At 37.0% G+C, this 19,135-nt stretch overlaps 1 protein-coding gene across 2 annotated transcripts in view; it reads left to right on the forward strand.

Annotated features, from left to right (window-relative positions):
- FGF14 (fibroblast growth factor 14) overlaps nt 1-19,135 on the forward strand; it is an 855,245-nt gene that overhangs the window by 585,874 nt on the left and 250,236 nt on the right. Inside the window, exon 1 of one of the 2 annotated variants that reach the window (XM_072622028.1) lies at nt 14,375-14,651. The exons of the other annotated variant lie outside the window; for it this stretch is intronic. Within the exon in view, the coding sequence (XP_072478129.1) occupies nt 14,459-14,651 (193 nt within the window). The 5' untranslated portion in view covers nt 14,375-14,458. Of the gene's footprint in view, nt 1-14,374; nt 14,652-19,135 lie in introns of those variants that run through there. 2 annotated transcript variants of the gene reach the window in all.

Here is a 19,135-nt window from a genome sequence, read left to right on the forward strand (position 1 = left end):
ACATTTTCTCTAGAGTTCCTTAATTTCTCATGTGTCATCAATTTTTTTTACATTGTTCCTATCTTGAAATTCCTACCTTCCCTCCCTTGCCTTTCCCTCATTCCTTAGAAACTTGAAACTGACAGTGATTACTGAGCATGTTCAATAGCTGCAGGGAATTTTTGGTTGCAAGAAAGAAGCCACTAAAAAATATCTCTGTATCATCTCATATATTATCAAATGGATCACTTATAAACCTCCCACATATTAGATGGATTAATCCAATTTGAACAGAGCTTTTTCCTTATGTGTGTTATGAAGGCAGCCCAATGCTTCCTAGAAAATGGATTGTGATTATTCAACAGTCTCAATTCCAAAACTACCTGTTACATATTATCCTGCCTGACAGAATCTGACTGCAAACTACTGGGATTTAGCACATCCACACACCACAAAAGCCTCAATTAATACCACATGGTATGCTTCCTCAGATACTTAAGAAATTCAAATATTCACTACAAAATCAAAGGTTGGAGGAAGGCAAAACTGGAGGTAAATACAGGTTTCTAAGTTGCCAGACTCTTGTCTAGCTTCTGCCTTCATAGATTCAGAATATCCTACATGGTCATTTGAAAGACAAGCAGGGCTAGCCATAGACAAATTTGAAAGTAGGTAAAGGTAATACGAACCTCAAATTCGCTTTTGAAGAAGCCGACCCTCGCAGTGATGTCATCAAACAAATGTTTGTTAAGCACCTCTGTGCAAAGCCTCAAAGAGTTTGCATCTGACTAAAATGCATACTCCTTAAAAAAGGGAAAAAAAAAAAACCAGTGGGATAACATTTTTTTTTCCTGTTCCCTTCGTTCTCCATCTGATATCAAAACTTGTCTGGAGTATTACTTCCTAATGTGTTCATCGTTGTTATAATAGTGCTATCCCTACCAAAGACACTTATTTTAACCTTTTGTAACCTTTTAGTAGGAAAAGTACCTGATCCCAAACGTCTGATTCCCTTAATTTAACTGATTCAATTGCAAGCATCTCATACACAAATTTAGGCCAGCGGAGGGCTTGTGAAGCAAACATTTATTAATCAGCTACTGTGTTGCTAAATGTGGTTTAGTCAGATACAAAGTTTAGCTAAGACTCAAAAAAGAGTTTTATAACACTGTTCAGATTACACCTAGAAAAAGATTTCCCCTAGTGCACAAGTTCTTAACGTGGGGTCCCAGAATCTCTATTTAATAATACATATGTAATATCTCCTTATATGTATATAAGCACACATATAGAAATGGATAACTATTTCAATACAATTATTTTTATTATAATGCTATTTATTTTATGCACTTAAAAACTGTTTTTTAAATACAATAAATATTGTATTATTTAAAAAATTTTGCTTCAATAGACTGAGAAAGTGGGCTAACACACACACACACACACACACCCCATTGGTAATGTAGATAAAAGCTGGACAATTAGATGGTAAAGTGGATAGAGTACTGGACCTGGAGTCAGGAAGACTGATTTTCCTGAATTCAAATCAGATGATAGCTGAGTGACCCTGGGCAAATCACTTAACCCTGTTTGCCTCAGTTCCTTCATATATAAAATGAGCTGGAGAAGAAAATGTCAAACCACTCCAGTATCTCTGCCAAGAGAATCCCAAATAGGGTCACAAATGTTCGAACATAACTGAAATGAGTAAATAACAAAAAAAAGTAGTTGAGGTGGTATTAGTCTAAGAGCCTTGCCTTCAACATCTGATAGCATTTCAGCAAATGGAAGACAAGAAGTATAGACAAAAAAGAAAAAAAAAACAGACCTAAATGTCAGGTCTCTGTATATCTCTAATATTGATATTCTAGAGAACATGGTAATAGTAACTAGCACTGATATAGTTCTTTAAAGATAATTTAAGGCTGATAAAATATTTTAGGTATATTCTTTCATTAATTCCCCAGGAGCTTGGGAAACACATGTGCACACACACACACATACAGAGAGAGACAGAGACAGAGAGAGAGAGAGAGAGAGAGAGAGAGAGAGAGAGAGAGAGAGAGAGACAGAGAGACAGAGAGACAGAGAGACAGAGAGACAGAGAGAGACAGAGAGAGAGACAGAGAGAGACAGAGACAGAGACAGAGAGAGAGAGAGACAGAGACAGAGAGAGACAGAGAGAGAGAGAGACAGAGAAACAGAGAGACAGAAAGAAAGAGAGAAACACGTACAGAGCACACAAGTATCTGAGGCACAGCTAGAGATGAATGTGGGCTTCCAAATTCTCAGTCAATTCTATTGCTTCTGCCTAACTTCCCATCTAACATGTTATTTACTATACCACCTAGCTGCTTCATAGAATTGTCTCTACTGCAGGATACTGAGATTAAAATAAGATCTTGTGCTATTTTCCAAACTTCAGTAGTAAATAACACTTACTAATCACTAGGTAAATATATCGTTGATGACATAACTATCATTTGAAATATATGTATACATTTATATGCATATATATGTGTGTGCAAGCACACATAGTTACAAATTGCTAGTGACTTTTCTTCCTCAGGGACATGAACCCAAGTTCAGTTTTGAGTATGACAGAGGCAAATGAAATGGATTAAATGGGGAGGGGTGAGCCAAAAGGGGGCAAGAAGAAGGTATTTTTACCCAGGTTATCTGTTATTTTGGAAATGTAGAATAAACACCTCATTTGTAAACATTTATTTCTTATATAGATGACACAGGTTTCCAAATATCATTTAATCATGATTTCATGTCCCACAATTTCAGTTATTAAAATAGTGTACTTTTAATAATGTCCTCAAGGGATATTGAGTTAGAAAGGTTGTTTGCCCCCACACAAAATTGTTCCAGACTGCTATGCTCTGTCTGACCTTGTGTCTGTGTCTCTCTCCTTGTTTGATGATAAACTGTCAGCTCTTGGTTCTTGCTGATGTCATTCTACCTACTTCCCAGAATGCCCCACTAATGACCCCTTGCATTTGTTTTTTGTATTCTTCTGTGCATTGGAAAACGAAATAACCTTGTCTAATCTTGCTAGTATTATGAATAAATTAAAAATAAATAGACTTAGAGTCAGGGCCTTAATGGCCCTTTTATGAGTAAAGTGCAAGATATACAGGATGGTATAGTGAATCTGGAATCAGGCTCTCTCCATGGTGAATTACTAACTTACATGAGTGAGCAAATAAGTTCTCTTGGATTCTTTGTGTATCTGCCAATTGGATATAGGATATTTTTGCATTATCTACTTCCAAGGGTTCTTGTAAGAATTAACTAGGGTGATGTATGTAAAGGACTTTGTAAATTTTCTTCTATATTTTTGATGATCACTCAGTTCACAGGATAACTGTCCTTTGAATAAGTGGGCCATCACTACCTCTGCCTGCCTGCCAGTCTGTCTATGTATCTAGCTAGCTAGCTATCTTGCTATCTATTTATCTTGCCTGTACCTGTGATTTCATTAATATACGGAAATCCTGATGAGGAGCCTATCTCTTTCACAGCAGATTTGCAATTGTTTTGAAATTTGTAGTCCCAGAGAGTGGTCTGGGGTACTGATGTTAAATGTCTTGACCAGGGTCTCATTTTGTGTTGTAGGAAAGACATAAACACAGATATTTCCTACTCTGTAGCTAGCTCTATCCACTCGAATGAAAACAACTCCTTTTATGTATTTACTTTGCGTACCATACAAACATACGTGCACACACACACACACACTAAACTACTCAAATGGATGTGTGATCTCATCTATTCAGCAGTCCCCTTCAACTAAGCAATTTACAACCCCTTTGATTCAGCTCATCCTGACTGACTAGTGTCAATTAACTCCTCAAAGTTTCCCCCTCGGGGTCTCCTTCTCATGCTGGAGGCCTTAATATCTCTGAAGCTTTCTAGCTATTCACTCACCATCCTTTGCTCTAGTCACTTAATTAACCCATCTTTTCCTCTAGTCATATGATTCTTTGATATTCTTACTTCTCTTTGGAATTTCTCTTTATAAGTTGCAACCTGTTCATATTCCAAAATATTTGCTTTTTTGTGACCCTCCACATAATACTCACCATTAATTCTTTGCAGGTAGTAGTGTTTTATAACTCTGTGACATATAACAACACTAGTAAAATGTTAGTATTGAAAAGATGGACTTTTCTTTTCATGGGAAACTTGGGTCCAGAAAAAGAGCTTTGCAATTTCCCCCAAATCACGTGCCATGCTCACTTTTCTTTGTAATTCTGGGCATAGCCCAATATTCATGTCTACTGTCTGTCCCAGATATACATATCAGCACCATAGGAACAACATGCATACGTACATATATAGAAATAGTCATGTTTGCAGATAAAGGAACAGTTTGTTGTAATGGGAAAAGCACTAAATTTGTAGCCAGGGGACTTGGGTTCTAATTTTAGCTCAACTACTCACCACCTGTATGGACATGGAAAAATAATGTCACTTTTGTGGGTGTAGGTATCACTTTCCTCAACTTCAAAGTGAGAGACTTGACCATGATTATTTCAATTTTCTTCCATTTTTACACCTGTGAGATTTTGTATTTTGGATATAGAATGTGTTTGTTACCACATAGACTATCATACATTTAGAAATGAAAGGAACCTTAACAGTCCATTTGGAGAACTTCATTTTACAGAGAGGAGAACAGGAGCAAGGGAGATTTGATGACTTGCCCAAGGTGTAGTATATGTAACGTGTCCTAGAGCCTGGGCGTGAGCCAAGTCCTTTGACCTCAAATCCATCACTCTTTCCATTATGCCATCCTGTCTTCGGTTACTCTTGTCTAGGCTCCAGCTCATTCACATATTAGTTTTATCATTTGTCCAAGATATTATTTGTTAATTTTTGCTAGAAAAGATTACTGGAATCTTTGAAATGGTAACAAGTTCTGGTCTCTAGGCAAGAAAGTTTAGTGACAGTAATACTGTAATTTCTATTTTTTTAGAGATTGTTATTTAAATCTGTTTGGTCCTTAGATTAGTTGTGTACTATTGATCTTTAACAGTTTATCTTTATTATGTATTTGTGTGTGTAGTGCCATCAGCATGAGTTTTTATAACTGATATCAAGGAAAATTCTGAAATTTAGGGTCCAAACAGAAAGCCAGTAAGTCCACAGGAGCTTAGTAAAAGCTGAAACCACAGCACAGTCACTCACAATTTAGAGTCAGAATGAAAGCAAAGGATGGAATGCACAACAATGGTACAGGAACTATTCATTTGATTCACCATGAACTTTGCCCTCTCTTGGCAGTTAGATTAGGTCTCTATTTACGAGATGCAAGGGTTGCCCTGCCCCCAAACATCTTTTGGCCATTTTTGTGAACTTATTGAGAGTGGTCATTGAAGAACAGTAATCATATGCATGTGTGTGTATTTGTGTGTATGTGTGTGAGAAAATGAGGCAGGGAAAGGGAAGAAGAGAGGAGGAAAGAACCTTGGGGGGACAGGGAGAAGGACAGGGAATAAGGGAAGGGAGGGGAAAGAGAAGAAGAGGGAGAGAGAGAGAGAGAGAAAGAGAAAGAGAGAGAGAGAAAGAGAGAGAGAGAGAGAAAGAGAGAGAGAGAGAGAGAGAGAGATTTTACTAGTGTAAGGACAGGTGTTCTGAGGAATTCCATATCTAGAGTCTATAGAATCCCCCACAACTGGTCTTTTATGTAAGCTTCTGTGTGTGCACCTTTCTTTCTCCCACTCCCTCATTTATCTCAAACTAGCAAGTTTTGCCTAGTTTTAGCATCCCCAGCTGTAGATATATGGGAAAAGAGAGAGATATAATGAAAAGAGGCTTAGTTATGTCTAATCTATTTATAAATGGCGAAAAGGAACCATGGAGTTGGCCTTGGATCATCAACTTCCTAAGGCAAATAGCTGTTTAGAATAACTGACCCCAAATTTTATAAATTAAGCTTCTTCATGTCCCTTCTCCCATTATTAAGTTCTTTTTAGAATCTCCAATTTGGCAAAAAATCCACACCAAATTTCCTTTGTTCACTGACTTTATCCACTATTCTCTTACATATGAGTGTCTCCTTCTCTTCTCACTTCTCAGCTCCCCTCTTAAGTGTCTCCTATTAGAATAAAAGCTTTCTGAGGGCAGGGATGGTCTTTCTCTTTGTATGTATTTGTATCTTCAGCATTTAGCACAGTGCCTAGCACAAAGTTAAGTACTTAATAAAATTCTGGTTGACAGACTGACTCTAGCCTGAAGGTTCCCTGTTCCTGTTCTCAGGGGTTTGGGGAAGGACACAGCAGTCTTTCATATGCACACAGGAAGAAGCCCTGCCCTCATTTGGAAAACTGTGAGACATAAGAACATTTGCATCATTTAATAGTCACTGCCTGTATCTTGCTGCAATAGAAACAGTAAAAATCAGATCTAGTCTTCATTTTATATGTTGTTGACAACTGTTATTTATTTTGATTTGCCTACTTAGGAGAAACACATTGCAACCTTTGTTACTTTGAGAAAATCTATCTCTCTCTATATTTAGTTTTATATAAGCATTTAGAAGTCGGTGACTAAATTTACCTCTATGAAACCAGCTCCACTCCCAAACATTGGGGTTTATGTATGTGTTTCTGCATGTGTGTGCATCTATTTCCCAAAACTAAGCCATCTACTGATAACAATCTGATATTTCTCCTTCTGGAAAGAATGTTCCCCCAAAAGACACCTTTTGTACCAGTATTTTTCCTTTCTTTTTCTTTATGGGGTCAAAATAGAAAATCATAAGTATATACTATGCAGGGTTTTTTTCCCTCCAGAAATGGAAAACTGTTACCTATTGGTAGCAATATCTTCCAGCAAAAAGTAATCAATAAAACTTACATTAAAATTACAGTTTTTAAAAAGGCATTAAAAATACTAGCACTTACAGCTTAAAAACCTTAATTTTTACTGGTTTACTGCTTTATTACTATGATTACAATGGTGAGGTTGGAGGTTTCTCCCATGGCTCCTCCATTTTATTTGAGTAAAGACAGATTCTAGTGTCTAAGATGATATGAGGTCTAGTTCCATACTTGATCTTTTCTGGGGTAATGGTAAATGCAGTCCTTATTGTTTTATTCAAAAGAAATTTGTTTAAAAGAGCAAAAATCTATTATGTTGACATTAACTGTATTATCCTGTTCATAATGAATTTGAACCCACATATAATACTAATTATAAACACAAAATACATTTTTCCTCATGTCAAAGAAAATTCCTGGGTGTTATTGCTAAGAATTCTGTTTGAACATATAAATTTTCATTTAGATTTGGGGAATAGTTAACTGTGTGAAGATGGGCCTGATTCTCTTAGGAAGCAAGTTGTTAAAATGAAAGGTGCCCTGAATGAGCAAAATAAAAACAGAAATATGTGTGTGTGTGTGTGTGTGTGTGTGTGTGTGTGTGTGTGTACAATTCTGTTAAGTACATCACCTATGACTTACTGTTAAATAATATTACTCAGAATGAAATAAAGATCATTAAAGATAAGATTCTAAAACTTTTGAGGGCAAGATATCAGTTGAGAATATAAAGTCTCAATTTTCATCTCTAATTTAAGGATCAGTTCAATACCCTAAAACAAACATAACCATAGCTCTGACAATAACCTGTAGTGACCAGAAAGAAAGAAATAAGTACTAAGTTAGATAATTTAAAAAAAAGAGCTGATGATAGCTACAGTAAGGTAGTTAATATATAATTAAGAATTTTAATTTATTCTACTTACTTCATTGTACTATTTCACATGAAAGGGAATATTCCACTGTCTAGCCATTAGGTAACACTTAAAATATCTGCAGCTCAGTTATCAGTCAAGCTTATCCATCAAAACTATCCTAAAAGTAGATTTATAAAAAAGCAACATTTGATCAGCGACAAAGAATGTTATCAAGGAGATTCATTAAAATTCATGCATTTTCACTCCGAATGTATTTTAAACTTATTTCCTGTAAGTATTTGTGAGCTTGGCTATGTGGTTTCCAAACCCAAAGCAGGTTAGGAACAATAAACAGGAAAAAGATGAAAAAAAGCTACAGTGGGAAATGATCAATCAATAATTGGCCATAGAACAATAGAAAAACATTTATTAAACATATGTTCTGTGCAATAAAGCAAAAATAGCTAAAAAAATAGATGTGAGAAATAATAAGCACTATGTTAAAGTTTAATTTAGTGCTGGGCCTAAATAATATTCTGAAACCTAGGCCATTATGGCAGGAGTTGATAAGGAGGCAATGTGACATCATGGAATAAGTGTTAGATTATAAACCTGGGGACATAGATCCTAGTCCCAATTTTTTTCATTAACTATAGTGTTTTTGGTTAAGTCACTTAATTTCTCTGATTGGGCCTCACTCAGTCTTCTCTCTTTATAATTAAGGAGTTGTCAATTATGTCTAAGGTGAAAATTCTTAACTAAATAAGAGACAGAGAAATTGTAAAACTTTTACATGAACAAAACTGATGTCTATAACAAGGATATAAATTGTCAATTGGGGAAAATCTTTGTATGAAATATTTCTATTAGATACCTATTATTCAATATATTTAGGAAATTAGCACAAAATGACCACAACATATTCCCAAACAAATGATTAAAGACTATGAAGAAATTGTTTACAAGGGAAGAATTATAAATTCTCAAAATCATGACAACATATTTCTCCAAATTTCCAGCATTAAGATAAATCAAAATTGTACTATCTATGATTTTGCTTTTGACCCAGAAAACTTTCAAAATTGCAAAAATATAGTAAATATTCAATATTAGCTGTGATACTTGAAGGTAGACACACACATTATTAGGGGAGTTGTAAGTTATTATTGAAGAAAATAATTCAATGTGTTGTGAGAAAAGTCACTGAACTGATCATGTTCTTTTACCATGAGATCCTTCTGCTGGGAATATACTCTCAAATGGGATAAAGGCAGAAATAATGCCCCATATAAACAAAAGTATTTGTAGCCACACTTTTTTGTGGTAGCCAGGAACTAGAAACAATGGATCTACATATCATTTTTGGAAATTGCAAAACAAATTGTAGTATACAAGTGTAATGCAATATTTTCATATCTTATGAAACAGTGAACATGAAGAATTCAATCAAAATTTGGGAAGCTTATGTGAAATGATTCATTATAAATTGAACACTACAAGAAAAAAACAACATATACAATTTCTGTAACAGTGTAAGTGGAAAGATAAAATAAAAATGAATTCTGCTTAATTATAATAACAAATCTTGCCTGCATAGAAAATATTAGAAAATCAAGCTACCCTTTATTGGAAAAGTGTGGAACTATGGATGTAGGAAAAAATGCTTTTTTTTTAGCTGCCCATAACATGTATCATCTACACAGAATCATTCCTTGAGGGTCTTGATAGTGGATAATTTGCCATGTGTCTCTTTTATATGAATAGCCTGTGAGGATAATGAGTGCTCTGTCCTTCCTTCTTTCAGTTTTCTATATCTGAAGTGAGTCTAATATTTATGTTTGTGCTACCCTAATTAGAGACCATGAATCACTTGGCAGCAGCTAACAGAGTTGAGAAGTAGTAGTCTCCAGCAGAAATTAACAAGCCTTTCTGGAACATCCTGCCTTTAGTACCTCTAACAGAGGTTTATATTGATGTTTGTAAAGAATAATTGTAAATGATTTTCTTAAAGTAGTTTATCAGTTTATGAAGGTAAGAACGATACTTGGAAACACCCTTCACTTTGATATTAAGGTAGTATATGGTATAATATAAAATAGCCTACAGGATAGAAGTTAATGGCATCAATTATCAGCATTTGTTTATATGTTTAAACAAAATGTCTGACAGAATTACAGTGTGTTTTTAATGCATTCAAAAGTGAGATTGACAGGTTTTGAGGGAGGGCCTAATAAATAAGAATCAGATTCTGATGTAAAATTTATAACAATTTATGGATACATGTTCAGTTGCCCCAAGCTCTTTTTTTTTTTTTGCCTAGCATTGCACACATTTTTATCACAGGTTAAGACAGCAGATGGCTCTCTTGAGTTTTCCTTGGTGTCCTTAAAACTGTAAACAACCATGCCATGTTTCTGAGAGGGAAGTGGAGCAGCATAGATTTCAGGCTGGAAGACATATACCTAAGCTTCACCACCACTGCTCCCCTTCCCCTTTCTCCATACAATTGTCTTCTAACTCCAGATGTCAAACATAATAGAAATGACCAGTAGTATTATATGAAATTCATGACATGAAGTCAGATGAGCAAAATGTGAAAGAATCAGTGATGTTTGGCTCTGCACCAGTACATCTGATGCTAATTTCTAACTAAAGGAAGGAATATGCAAAGTACTTTCCTCCCTAGCCCCAGCTTAACTGATTTGAGCACCCTCTCTCTTATTAGTCAGTGGGAGTTGTGAAGTTTAATTTCCTTTCCACCTTAAAATATGCTTAATGACAGAAATTTGCTTTATTAGAACAAAGTGTCAAGGACATCCTGGTATCTGGACAATGTTCTGACATTCTGGAAAACCACTTTAATACCATACCCAACTTGAATTGAACCTCTGTCCATGGTGCTAAAATCTAGACAGTACTCAAATGCTAATGAGCACACAGATAATGAGCAGCAAAGAAATGGGACTGAGTGAGGCAACACATAAGAAAGAAGTGCAGGAAAATATCTCCCTTTAATTATCTAAAGAGTTATAAAGATATTTGAGTTGATAGAAGTGCATTTTATGAAAGAATATAATATAGTAATGGAAACAAACTCAGATTGCAATACAAGTTTAATTCAAGATAAATTCAAGATATTTCAAGCCTTTTAAAAGCATAATTAAGGCAGTGCTTGGAACAATGGCTCATAAAATTTTAGAGTTAGAGGTGATTTTAGACTTATAAACCAAAACTGTTATTTTACAGAAGGAGGAGAAACTGAGGAAGAGAGAGAATGCGTGGCTTACTTAAGGTCATACTAGTTAGAGGTAGAATCTGCACTAGTACCAAGATTTCTGATTCCTTCTCTAGGGTTCTATCTAATATCTTCTAGTGTCCCCTGATCTATACATTTTAACAATGATACCCTTTTTTATATTTACCTCACTGACAATTAAAAACAAATCAAAACCCATTGCAGACAAACTAGTTTGGATAATTTAATTTTAAAGTGAGTCTAAAATCCTGATTGACCTCAGAGAGTATTAAACTGTCAATCTTGGGTGACAGAGATCTGAAGAGGTAATTTTTTATCCATGATTATTTTTTTGTCAATTTGAGAAACTTAAATGTGTAGTAATTAATGGTTCAAGTATTAGCAATACTTATTTCTACTATGATAGATATATCTTCATAGGGTGGAATGTTTAAAGGGATTGTCCAAAATGAAATTAGTTGATAGAGGAAAAGTTGAGTAGTAAGGTGACCAGAAAGTTGATGAAAGCAGAGGAATACTATATTAACCCCTAAATTTTCCTAGTTCTCACATAAGTGAGATGAGAATTATATTCCTAGAAATCTATGTTTGTCAATAACATATATGTTTTTGTGTTATAGTTTGGTGTGCTATTTTGAGTGGAAGAATGATAATAACTTGAATTCAAATGATGCTTTCATGTGTTACTTTATTTTGTCTTTAAAGTCTTTGATATCTCAACATGGTAGGAAAGAGGTAGGACAACCACTTTCAATCCCCATTTTCTAGAGGCAGAAATTAAGGATCTGAGAGATAAAAATGATATACTTATGGGCACCCAATTAATAAATTATTCAATTAATTTGCAATCATTTATTAAGCACTTATCTTGTAAGATGCTCCACGGAGTGCTGGGGATACAGAGAAAATGTAACAGACTACTCAAGAAGCTTGCCTTTGAAGACTGGTAACATATATGTTTGCAGTTGAATTCAAGGTAGATATAAAGTAAATGGTAAAACCAGGATTCCATCCAGGTCTCTTGACTCTAAAAAAGGCAGAGATCTTTCCAGTACACATTATTCTGCCCACACCCTAGAAAGGTGAAAGAAACAAATGGTCCAGACCATTTTGTTATTAAGTGCTACTTAAATCAACCTAAGTCACAGTACAGTGGCTAGTAACTAGTAGGCTGAATACTAAAGCCACACATATTCACCCTAGATTAAATTGTTTCTGATTCAATTCTCCTACTCTTGAAGAAGAAAGTCAATCTAGAGTAAGTACTCAGGACCACGATGCAGTAATTGGGAAGGGTAACAAGCTGAACGGAGAAGTGCAAAATATGGCTAGATTTCAGATCATCAACCCCCACTGAATTAATTTCACTGACATGATTGAAAGTGTTTCTTTCCACCTTACTCAGACAAAGAGAAAAAGTGTATGTCATTTTATATTGGAATATGAAGAGATCCCCTGGGCTTCAATGGGGCTGTATGTTATTCTAAAATGTTCACCATAAATGTGATCAGTATAATATAAAGACTCTCAAATGAGTCCTTTTTCTCTCTTCCCTCTCCCTACCTTTCACAATGAATTGGGAGCCTTTGAGTTTAGTTTATTTCTTTTTCTTTACCTCCCATGATGGTTTACCAAAATGGGGCAGAAGGAAGAGGAAAAAGTAGGAAGCCCTGAGCAAAAGCCGGGATCTGTCACTCGTGGTGTATCCTAGAAACCACAGATCTGTACCAGCCAGGCATAAAGTGTATCTCTTCCAACCCTACCTACTCTCCCCTCCCTTCCCTTCTTCCCTCCCGGGTGTTTGTATTTCACTGTCACCCAAGGCAGAGCTGTGTCCTAGACCGACGGAAGACTTGAAGAGCAGGGAGGGGAAAGAGTCTGTGGCATTGGAGATAGATTTCTGTGGCTTTCCTTTTTCGTGAAATTATTTCCACAAGGGATAGATGACCTCGGGACTACGGGATACAGAAGCTCAAGTTGTGTGTTAGCTATTTGTTGTCAATGGAACAGAGAGGACGCTTATTTTTTCTGTCCTGCAGGAGGAGGGGGAGATAGAACATCAGTGTTTCTGTTATGCCTTCCCCAATCTCCCCTTGGGCGCTATATTCTCTCCAGCTGCTGCTTTCCCAGCTGCTGCTGCCTTAGCCCCCTCCTTTAACAGTTACAAGGAGGGGCTCATGGGTGGGGTCTTTTCATGCCTGCTTGTATCACCTTTTTCTCTGTCGCCTTCCCTCTTTCCCTCCTTTCACTGTACCACCATTCCAAAATGGACACGCTTGTCCTTTCTGGTGGCAGAAGGGAGATCCCCACAAGTTAGGGTAGTCTAGGTGTGGAGTGGAAGGAGCCAAGCCCCTCTGTCCCACCCCTCACCTCCATTTCCCCCTCCCTGGGATTCAGTGCTGCAGGGATTAGCCTAGGCGGGCTAAAGCACATCGCCCTCCAACCAGAACTGAGAGTTCCTGGAGACCGGGAGACACATTATAACCAAGAAGCCCAGCTAAGCTGAGGAAGCATTTGCTGCTGGATCTATTTATTGGAGACTAGAGATTTCCCACTCACAGCAACGCACCGAAATTCCTTCAACTCGCCCTCCTCTACCACCACAGGCCCCCCTCCCCACCTCTTCCTCTTCTTTCTCCTTTTCCTCAGTCTCATGGTATCCGCCGTCCCCTGTATCCCCTCTTTGCTTCTTTCTTTCTTTCTTTAAACAAATAAATGAGGGAGAAGAGGTGGGAACATGGGAAGGTTGGAATGAAGCGCTTTGATTGCACATCTCTGGGGAGAAGATTGCTCTCTCCAGATGCTGATTTCTAAAAGCACTTAGCAATCACCAGGCAGGAGTCTTGAGCTGGAGGCAGTGGTGGCGGCAGCGGCTGCATGGACCGGTGGGCATCGGAAGCCAGGGTGTTAAGAGGCGGCGATGGCAACAGCAGCAGTGGTGGCGGCGGCAGCAGCAGCGGCGGTACTGTGAGTGAGAAAGCCTGGTGCCAGCTATTCTCCGTGAATGACTGATTGCCTTGACGCCAGCCAAGGCTCTCCTCTGCCAGCTCAGAGTCTAGGATCAAGAGACCTAGCCTCCAACCCCTGCTGAACTCTTGGCCTGGGAGAGACACAAGAAGGAAAGAAGGTAGCTTCAGTGGCACTGGAGGGAGCAGTGGAAAGCTGGGGCTGGGGGTACATAGTGAAAGGCACCAGTGAAGCCAACAGAGTCCTGCTCCAAGTTGCTGGTGGGGGTGAGTGGCTGTGAAGACGTGGGTCTGCCCCTGACTTGTGCCTCCTGGCAACGCGGCAAAACCAGGAGGTTCTCACCTAATCCAAAGGCTCTTGTGTCTTGCACCGCTAAGTGCATAGAGATGGGTCCCAGCAGGGACTGAGCGCCCCTCTCCCAACCCATTTCCAGTCCTCCCTACCAGGTTCCCAAGCTCTCCTTCCCAGTGAGGAAGGAGCCTCTGTCCCATTCCTGCTCCATCCCCTTGATCTCCACCGTTTCTTCCCATCCCTAACCTAGTTGGGACTGGTCCCTGAGCCACACCATGGCTGCAGCCATCGCTAGTGGCTTGATCCGGCAGAAGCGGCAGGCACGGGAGCAACACTGGGACAGGCCCTCGGCCAGCAGGAGGCGGAACAGCCCCAGCAAGAACCGGGGGCTGTGTAATGGGAACCTGGTGGATATTTTCTCCAAAGTGCGCATCTTTGGCCTCAAGAAACGAAGATTGCGGCGCCAAGGTCTGTAGGTGTTGTGCTTTCCCATTGACCTCTTCCCTTCCCTCCTCCCTTCCTTTGTCCTGTCCCTTTCAGGTACCCTGCAAGGTTTCCCTCCGCTCCCCCTTTCCTCTTGTCTCTGGGTCTGTTACTTCCTCTTTTCCTTTACTACCTTCCTCAGTTTCTTTCCCTGGGAGCTGGGAATTCTGCTCTCTGGGGCAACCTGTAGCAACGGAAAACTTGACGGGGCCAGCAGCTTTTGGCAAGTTTATAGCGCTCCTAGCTCCTGTTCTCCCTCACTCCTACTTGTTCTCTGGGTCTCCTGGGAGAGGGGGAGGGGGTGTACTTGAAAATCTTTTCCTGCCTTCCTAAGAACCTGTTTTCCCAGAGGCTCCAGCCTTAGATAATGTCTTCATTTTCTAGTCTCAGGTCCTTGGGGAAAATTCATTTTAACTAAATGAGCTCCTTTTATTCCCTCTCCTCCACTCTTCTGTCGGTCTACACCCTTTCCCCCATTTCTCTAGATTTTTAGCTGTTGGACAGATGACCTGTAGCTCCATCGCACTGTTGGCCAGAAATAAGGAATGGTTCTTTTATTATTATTTTTATTTCAGCAGCTGTAGGTTTGAGGAAAAGTGAGCGAATGGGCTTATGTGTATGAACTCCCTGACTGCAACCTAGACCTTGAAACAGACAAGAGGTCTAATTTGAAGCACAGTTACTCTCAGATCTGATAATAGGGGTGGGATGTGTGTGTCTGAGTGAAAGATCCAGTTTATGATTTGGAGAAGCCAAATCATCCAGGATTTGCTTTTTGTTTGATTAAAAGAGAGTAGTTGATTTCACTACGCAAAACAGTCACTGAATGATGGAGATTGTGATAAGCTCATTTTAGTAATGATTTTTGAAGAAACAAGGTGCTTGGTCTATGGAGCAGTTTTTACATTTAAAGCATTTGCTTAAACAACTTCCTCCTGTGAAAGATCAGGTTGTGTTCAGCTCTTTTGCTTGATTTTACACCCAGTTACTAAGAGGGGTTGCCTTTGAGAACATTAAGTGTATTCTATGTGTGAGATAGATTTATTTGGTTTTCACTCTTATTAAAATAACAAAGTAGATTTGGAAGGAAAGAGAAAAATACATATATTGATGTCGATAGGTGTGTCTGGGTACACTGCACTGATAACCTCAATGCACAGGTATATTTATTTTTAATGCTTTGTAGATCCTAATATTATGAGGTGACTGCATTCTATGGCTAGATTCTTGTGTGTGTGTATGATATATACATGTATGTGTATATATGTATATATTTATGTCACAGTTAAAACTATTTTATTGTAAAAAGATCAGAACTTATTAACAAAAAACCTAAAGCCAAAAATGAAAAAAAGAGAATTTCTAGATAGCCCCTTCCAGATGGTGAAGCACTCCTAGAATGAAGAATGGGAATTTCATGCTATCAGAATCAATTACCCCCCCTCCCCCAAATAGTTTTGCACAGTATTAGATTGGAGATTTTAAGTAAGTTGAGATTAAGTATAGAATGATATCATCTGAAAATTTTCTGAATAAAAGATGAACTTTTCAGCTTGGTTCATGAAGGTATTTTCAGACTAGTTTGGGAATGAATAAAAATGTTATCTGAATTTTTGATATTTTCTTTGGAATATATAACTTGGCACTCCCAAGGTGTAAGACCGACTAAATTGCCTTCTGTATTCATTTTAAGGAATATTGCTTTGTAGGGTGTTGTATTTTTATGATCTTATTTATTTTCTATATGCCAAAATGACATTTGTACTTCATCACTGTTGCTAAGGCTTATTTTGTAAAGAGTTTTTTTTTTCTTTTAGAAAATAAATTTCACCAAGTAGAGGCTTAAAATCACTATCTATTTAAAGCAAAGGAATAACACTCTGCTAAGAAAAATGCATTTTAATATAACCATGACTGCATTTGTTGTGTGTAGAATTTTTAAAGCAGTGTATTATGAATTGATTGAGGCATAAAATGTATTTGTATGCCATTTAATAAACAATGGCTTTGACTTTGGGATCCTAAGAGAAATGTATATTTTCCCCCAGGTTGGGGTGTCTTTTAACAGCTTTTAAAGTAGCCTGTCCTTTAATCTTAAATTCTGATGAGTCTTTTCTTGCTTTTGCACCAAACATATTTTCATGCTCTAGTATTCTGTACAAATATATCATAGCATCATAAAATCTTAGAATCTAATTGTGGGAAAGAACTTTAGAAGTCAACTAGTCCAATCCATCCATGCCTTTCCAGTATTTCCAACAAGTGATCCTCTAACTGGTGCTTAAAGGCCTTCACAGATGTGGAACTCACTACTCAAGTGCCTGATTATTCTACTTTTAGACAGTTCTAACTGTCAGGAAAATTTTCCAATTACTATTAACACAATGTCAGAGAGAGAAAAATGTAATATTCCTTCATTTCAATTCCTATTCAAGAAGTAGTTTCTACTTATACAACCTATACTTATATTATAGGTACATCTTTAGTTAATCTAATTAGCTTCTATTTTATAGGTCTGTACTATTCTAACTCTATTAAATATATTTTAATTTTTCTATCCATATAAAGAACTGGTTATACTTTATTCAGACTCATAATATTGTATATAAAATTACAGTCCCATCTATTGAATATATGTGTGTGTTTGTGTATGTATGCATGCACATGCACTCACACATTAGTTCTCTTTCTAAAATTGGTCTTTACACAGTTGTCAGGTAGGCCTTCTTATATGAAAATGTGTGCATACATGTGTGTGCATATGTGCACACAGCATACACGTATTTTAAAATATTTAGATATAAATTATCTTATGGAAGGAGAAATACTTCTATGTTGTATGGTTTTGTGCATTCTAAGAAAGAAATAACATATTTGTTCTATTGGCTCTCTAGACTGCTACATAATATATTCTTCCCTTTTCTTTGAGACAAGTAGCCCAAATTTCATTATTCCCATTTCCTAGAAGAAGGAACTGAAATTCAAAGTGTTTAAGGTCCTACGTATACATTTCTAAGCACAAGAAAAGAGATTCATATTCAGGTTGTTTTTCTGTCCTGCTTCCTATGGGAGGTATTTGTCTTATAGGAAAGATGACTTCCATATCTTCTGAAAGCAGCCCAATGCAGAAGATAGAATGCTGGGTTTAGAATTAGAAGGCCTGGGTCCAGTATTCAGTTCACTACCTATGTGACTTAACTTGAACCTCAGAATTTATGTCTGTAAAATGAAGATGTTGGACTAGATGAGGTTCTTTTCATCTCTGATTCTGTGATCCATCCATTTTCCCCAGTAGTCATGGTGACTTGCACAGCTCTGACTTTTTTTTTATGTGTGTGTTTTTATTGTTTTCTTTTGAGACCAAGAACAGGTATTAATAATATGCCTTTTTGAGTTGGAGTATAGTCTTTGAATTTGAGTAGTAAAAATGTCATAGGCCTTCACAGTGATGGGAACCATTGAGGATAATTGAATTAACATTCTAATTAACTGGACTCAACATTCAAAGTCTTTTAAAACAGCAAAGATTCATTCATCTATGTTTCAGATATTTATTTCAATTTTATTGGCCATATGTTAAGTATTCTGCTACTATCTGTCCCCATTTTGCAAAGAATTTAATGTTTGCAAATTTAAAAATTAATAAGTAAGAATAATTTTTAAAAAGTGTATCATTTTATATACCAATTTGTTCTATATGATCAAAGGTCTTTTGCATATCTATGAATTTATTTAGAAAATGAAATACTATAAAAATGGTAAATTGACAAATGTTTTCTTATTTGATATCTTCTATACACATTGATATCTCTAATGCACAGTTGGCCATAGTGTTTAGGTTACTCTGTATGATTTTTAAAGTAAGCAGAAATTGAGTTTCTTTTTTCAAAAGCTACCTGAGGCTTCTTCAACTATGATATTGATCACCAAATAGATGCCCAATTGTTTATTATATTGAATTGGCTCTATAAACCAAATCTTTCTCTTCTGTTTGTGACAATGCAACAGCACATCAGTCATTATGAGAAAGGAAAAGTGACAGTTGCCTTTTGCAATGTGTTTATATAAGGAAAAAAAAGAATGCTTCTCTATACTTGAAATTAAAAAAAAAAGAGTCACAAAAGGCAGAAGTAACTGCTATGGCTGACAGTATTTGGTCACACCCAAGAAAAAAAAATACCATGTTTGTTTTAGTTTCTGGTATTAAAACAAAATAAGAAAATTAAAAAAAAAAAAACATCAACCCTCAAATAATCAGCCATTTCTACTTACTCCCACTTGGAAATGCATTTCACAGCTGTCTGAAACTATCTCTATTGAAGTATTCATGTTTCCACTTTAATATACCTGTTGCTGTTCATTGAGAAGTAGAATTGATAGACCTGCAGAAATTCAGCTTAATCACAGTCTGATTCCTAATTTTTTGAAACTGGAAAATCATTTACATGATTTCTGAAATCATAAATTAA

This window comes from Notamacropus eugenii, chromosome 6 (assembly GCF_028372415.1).
Source record: "Notamacropus eugenii isolate mMacEug1 chromosome 6, mMacEug1.pri_v2, whole genome shotgun sequence".
In the NCBI taxonomy this organism is placed as follows: domain Eukaryota; kingdom Metazoa; phylum Chordata; class Mammalia; order Diprotodontia; family Macropodidae; genus Notamacropus; species Notamacropus eugenii.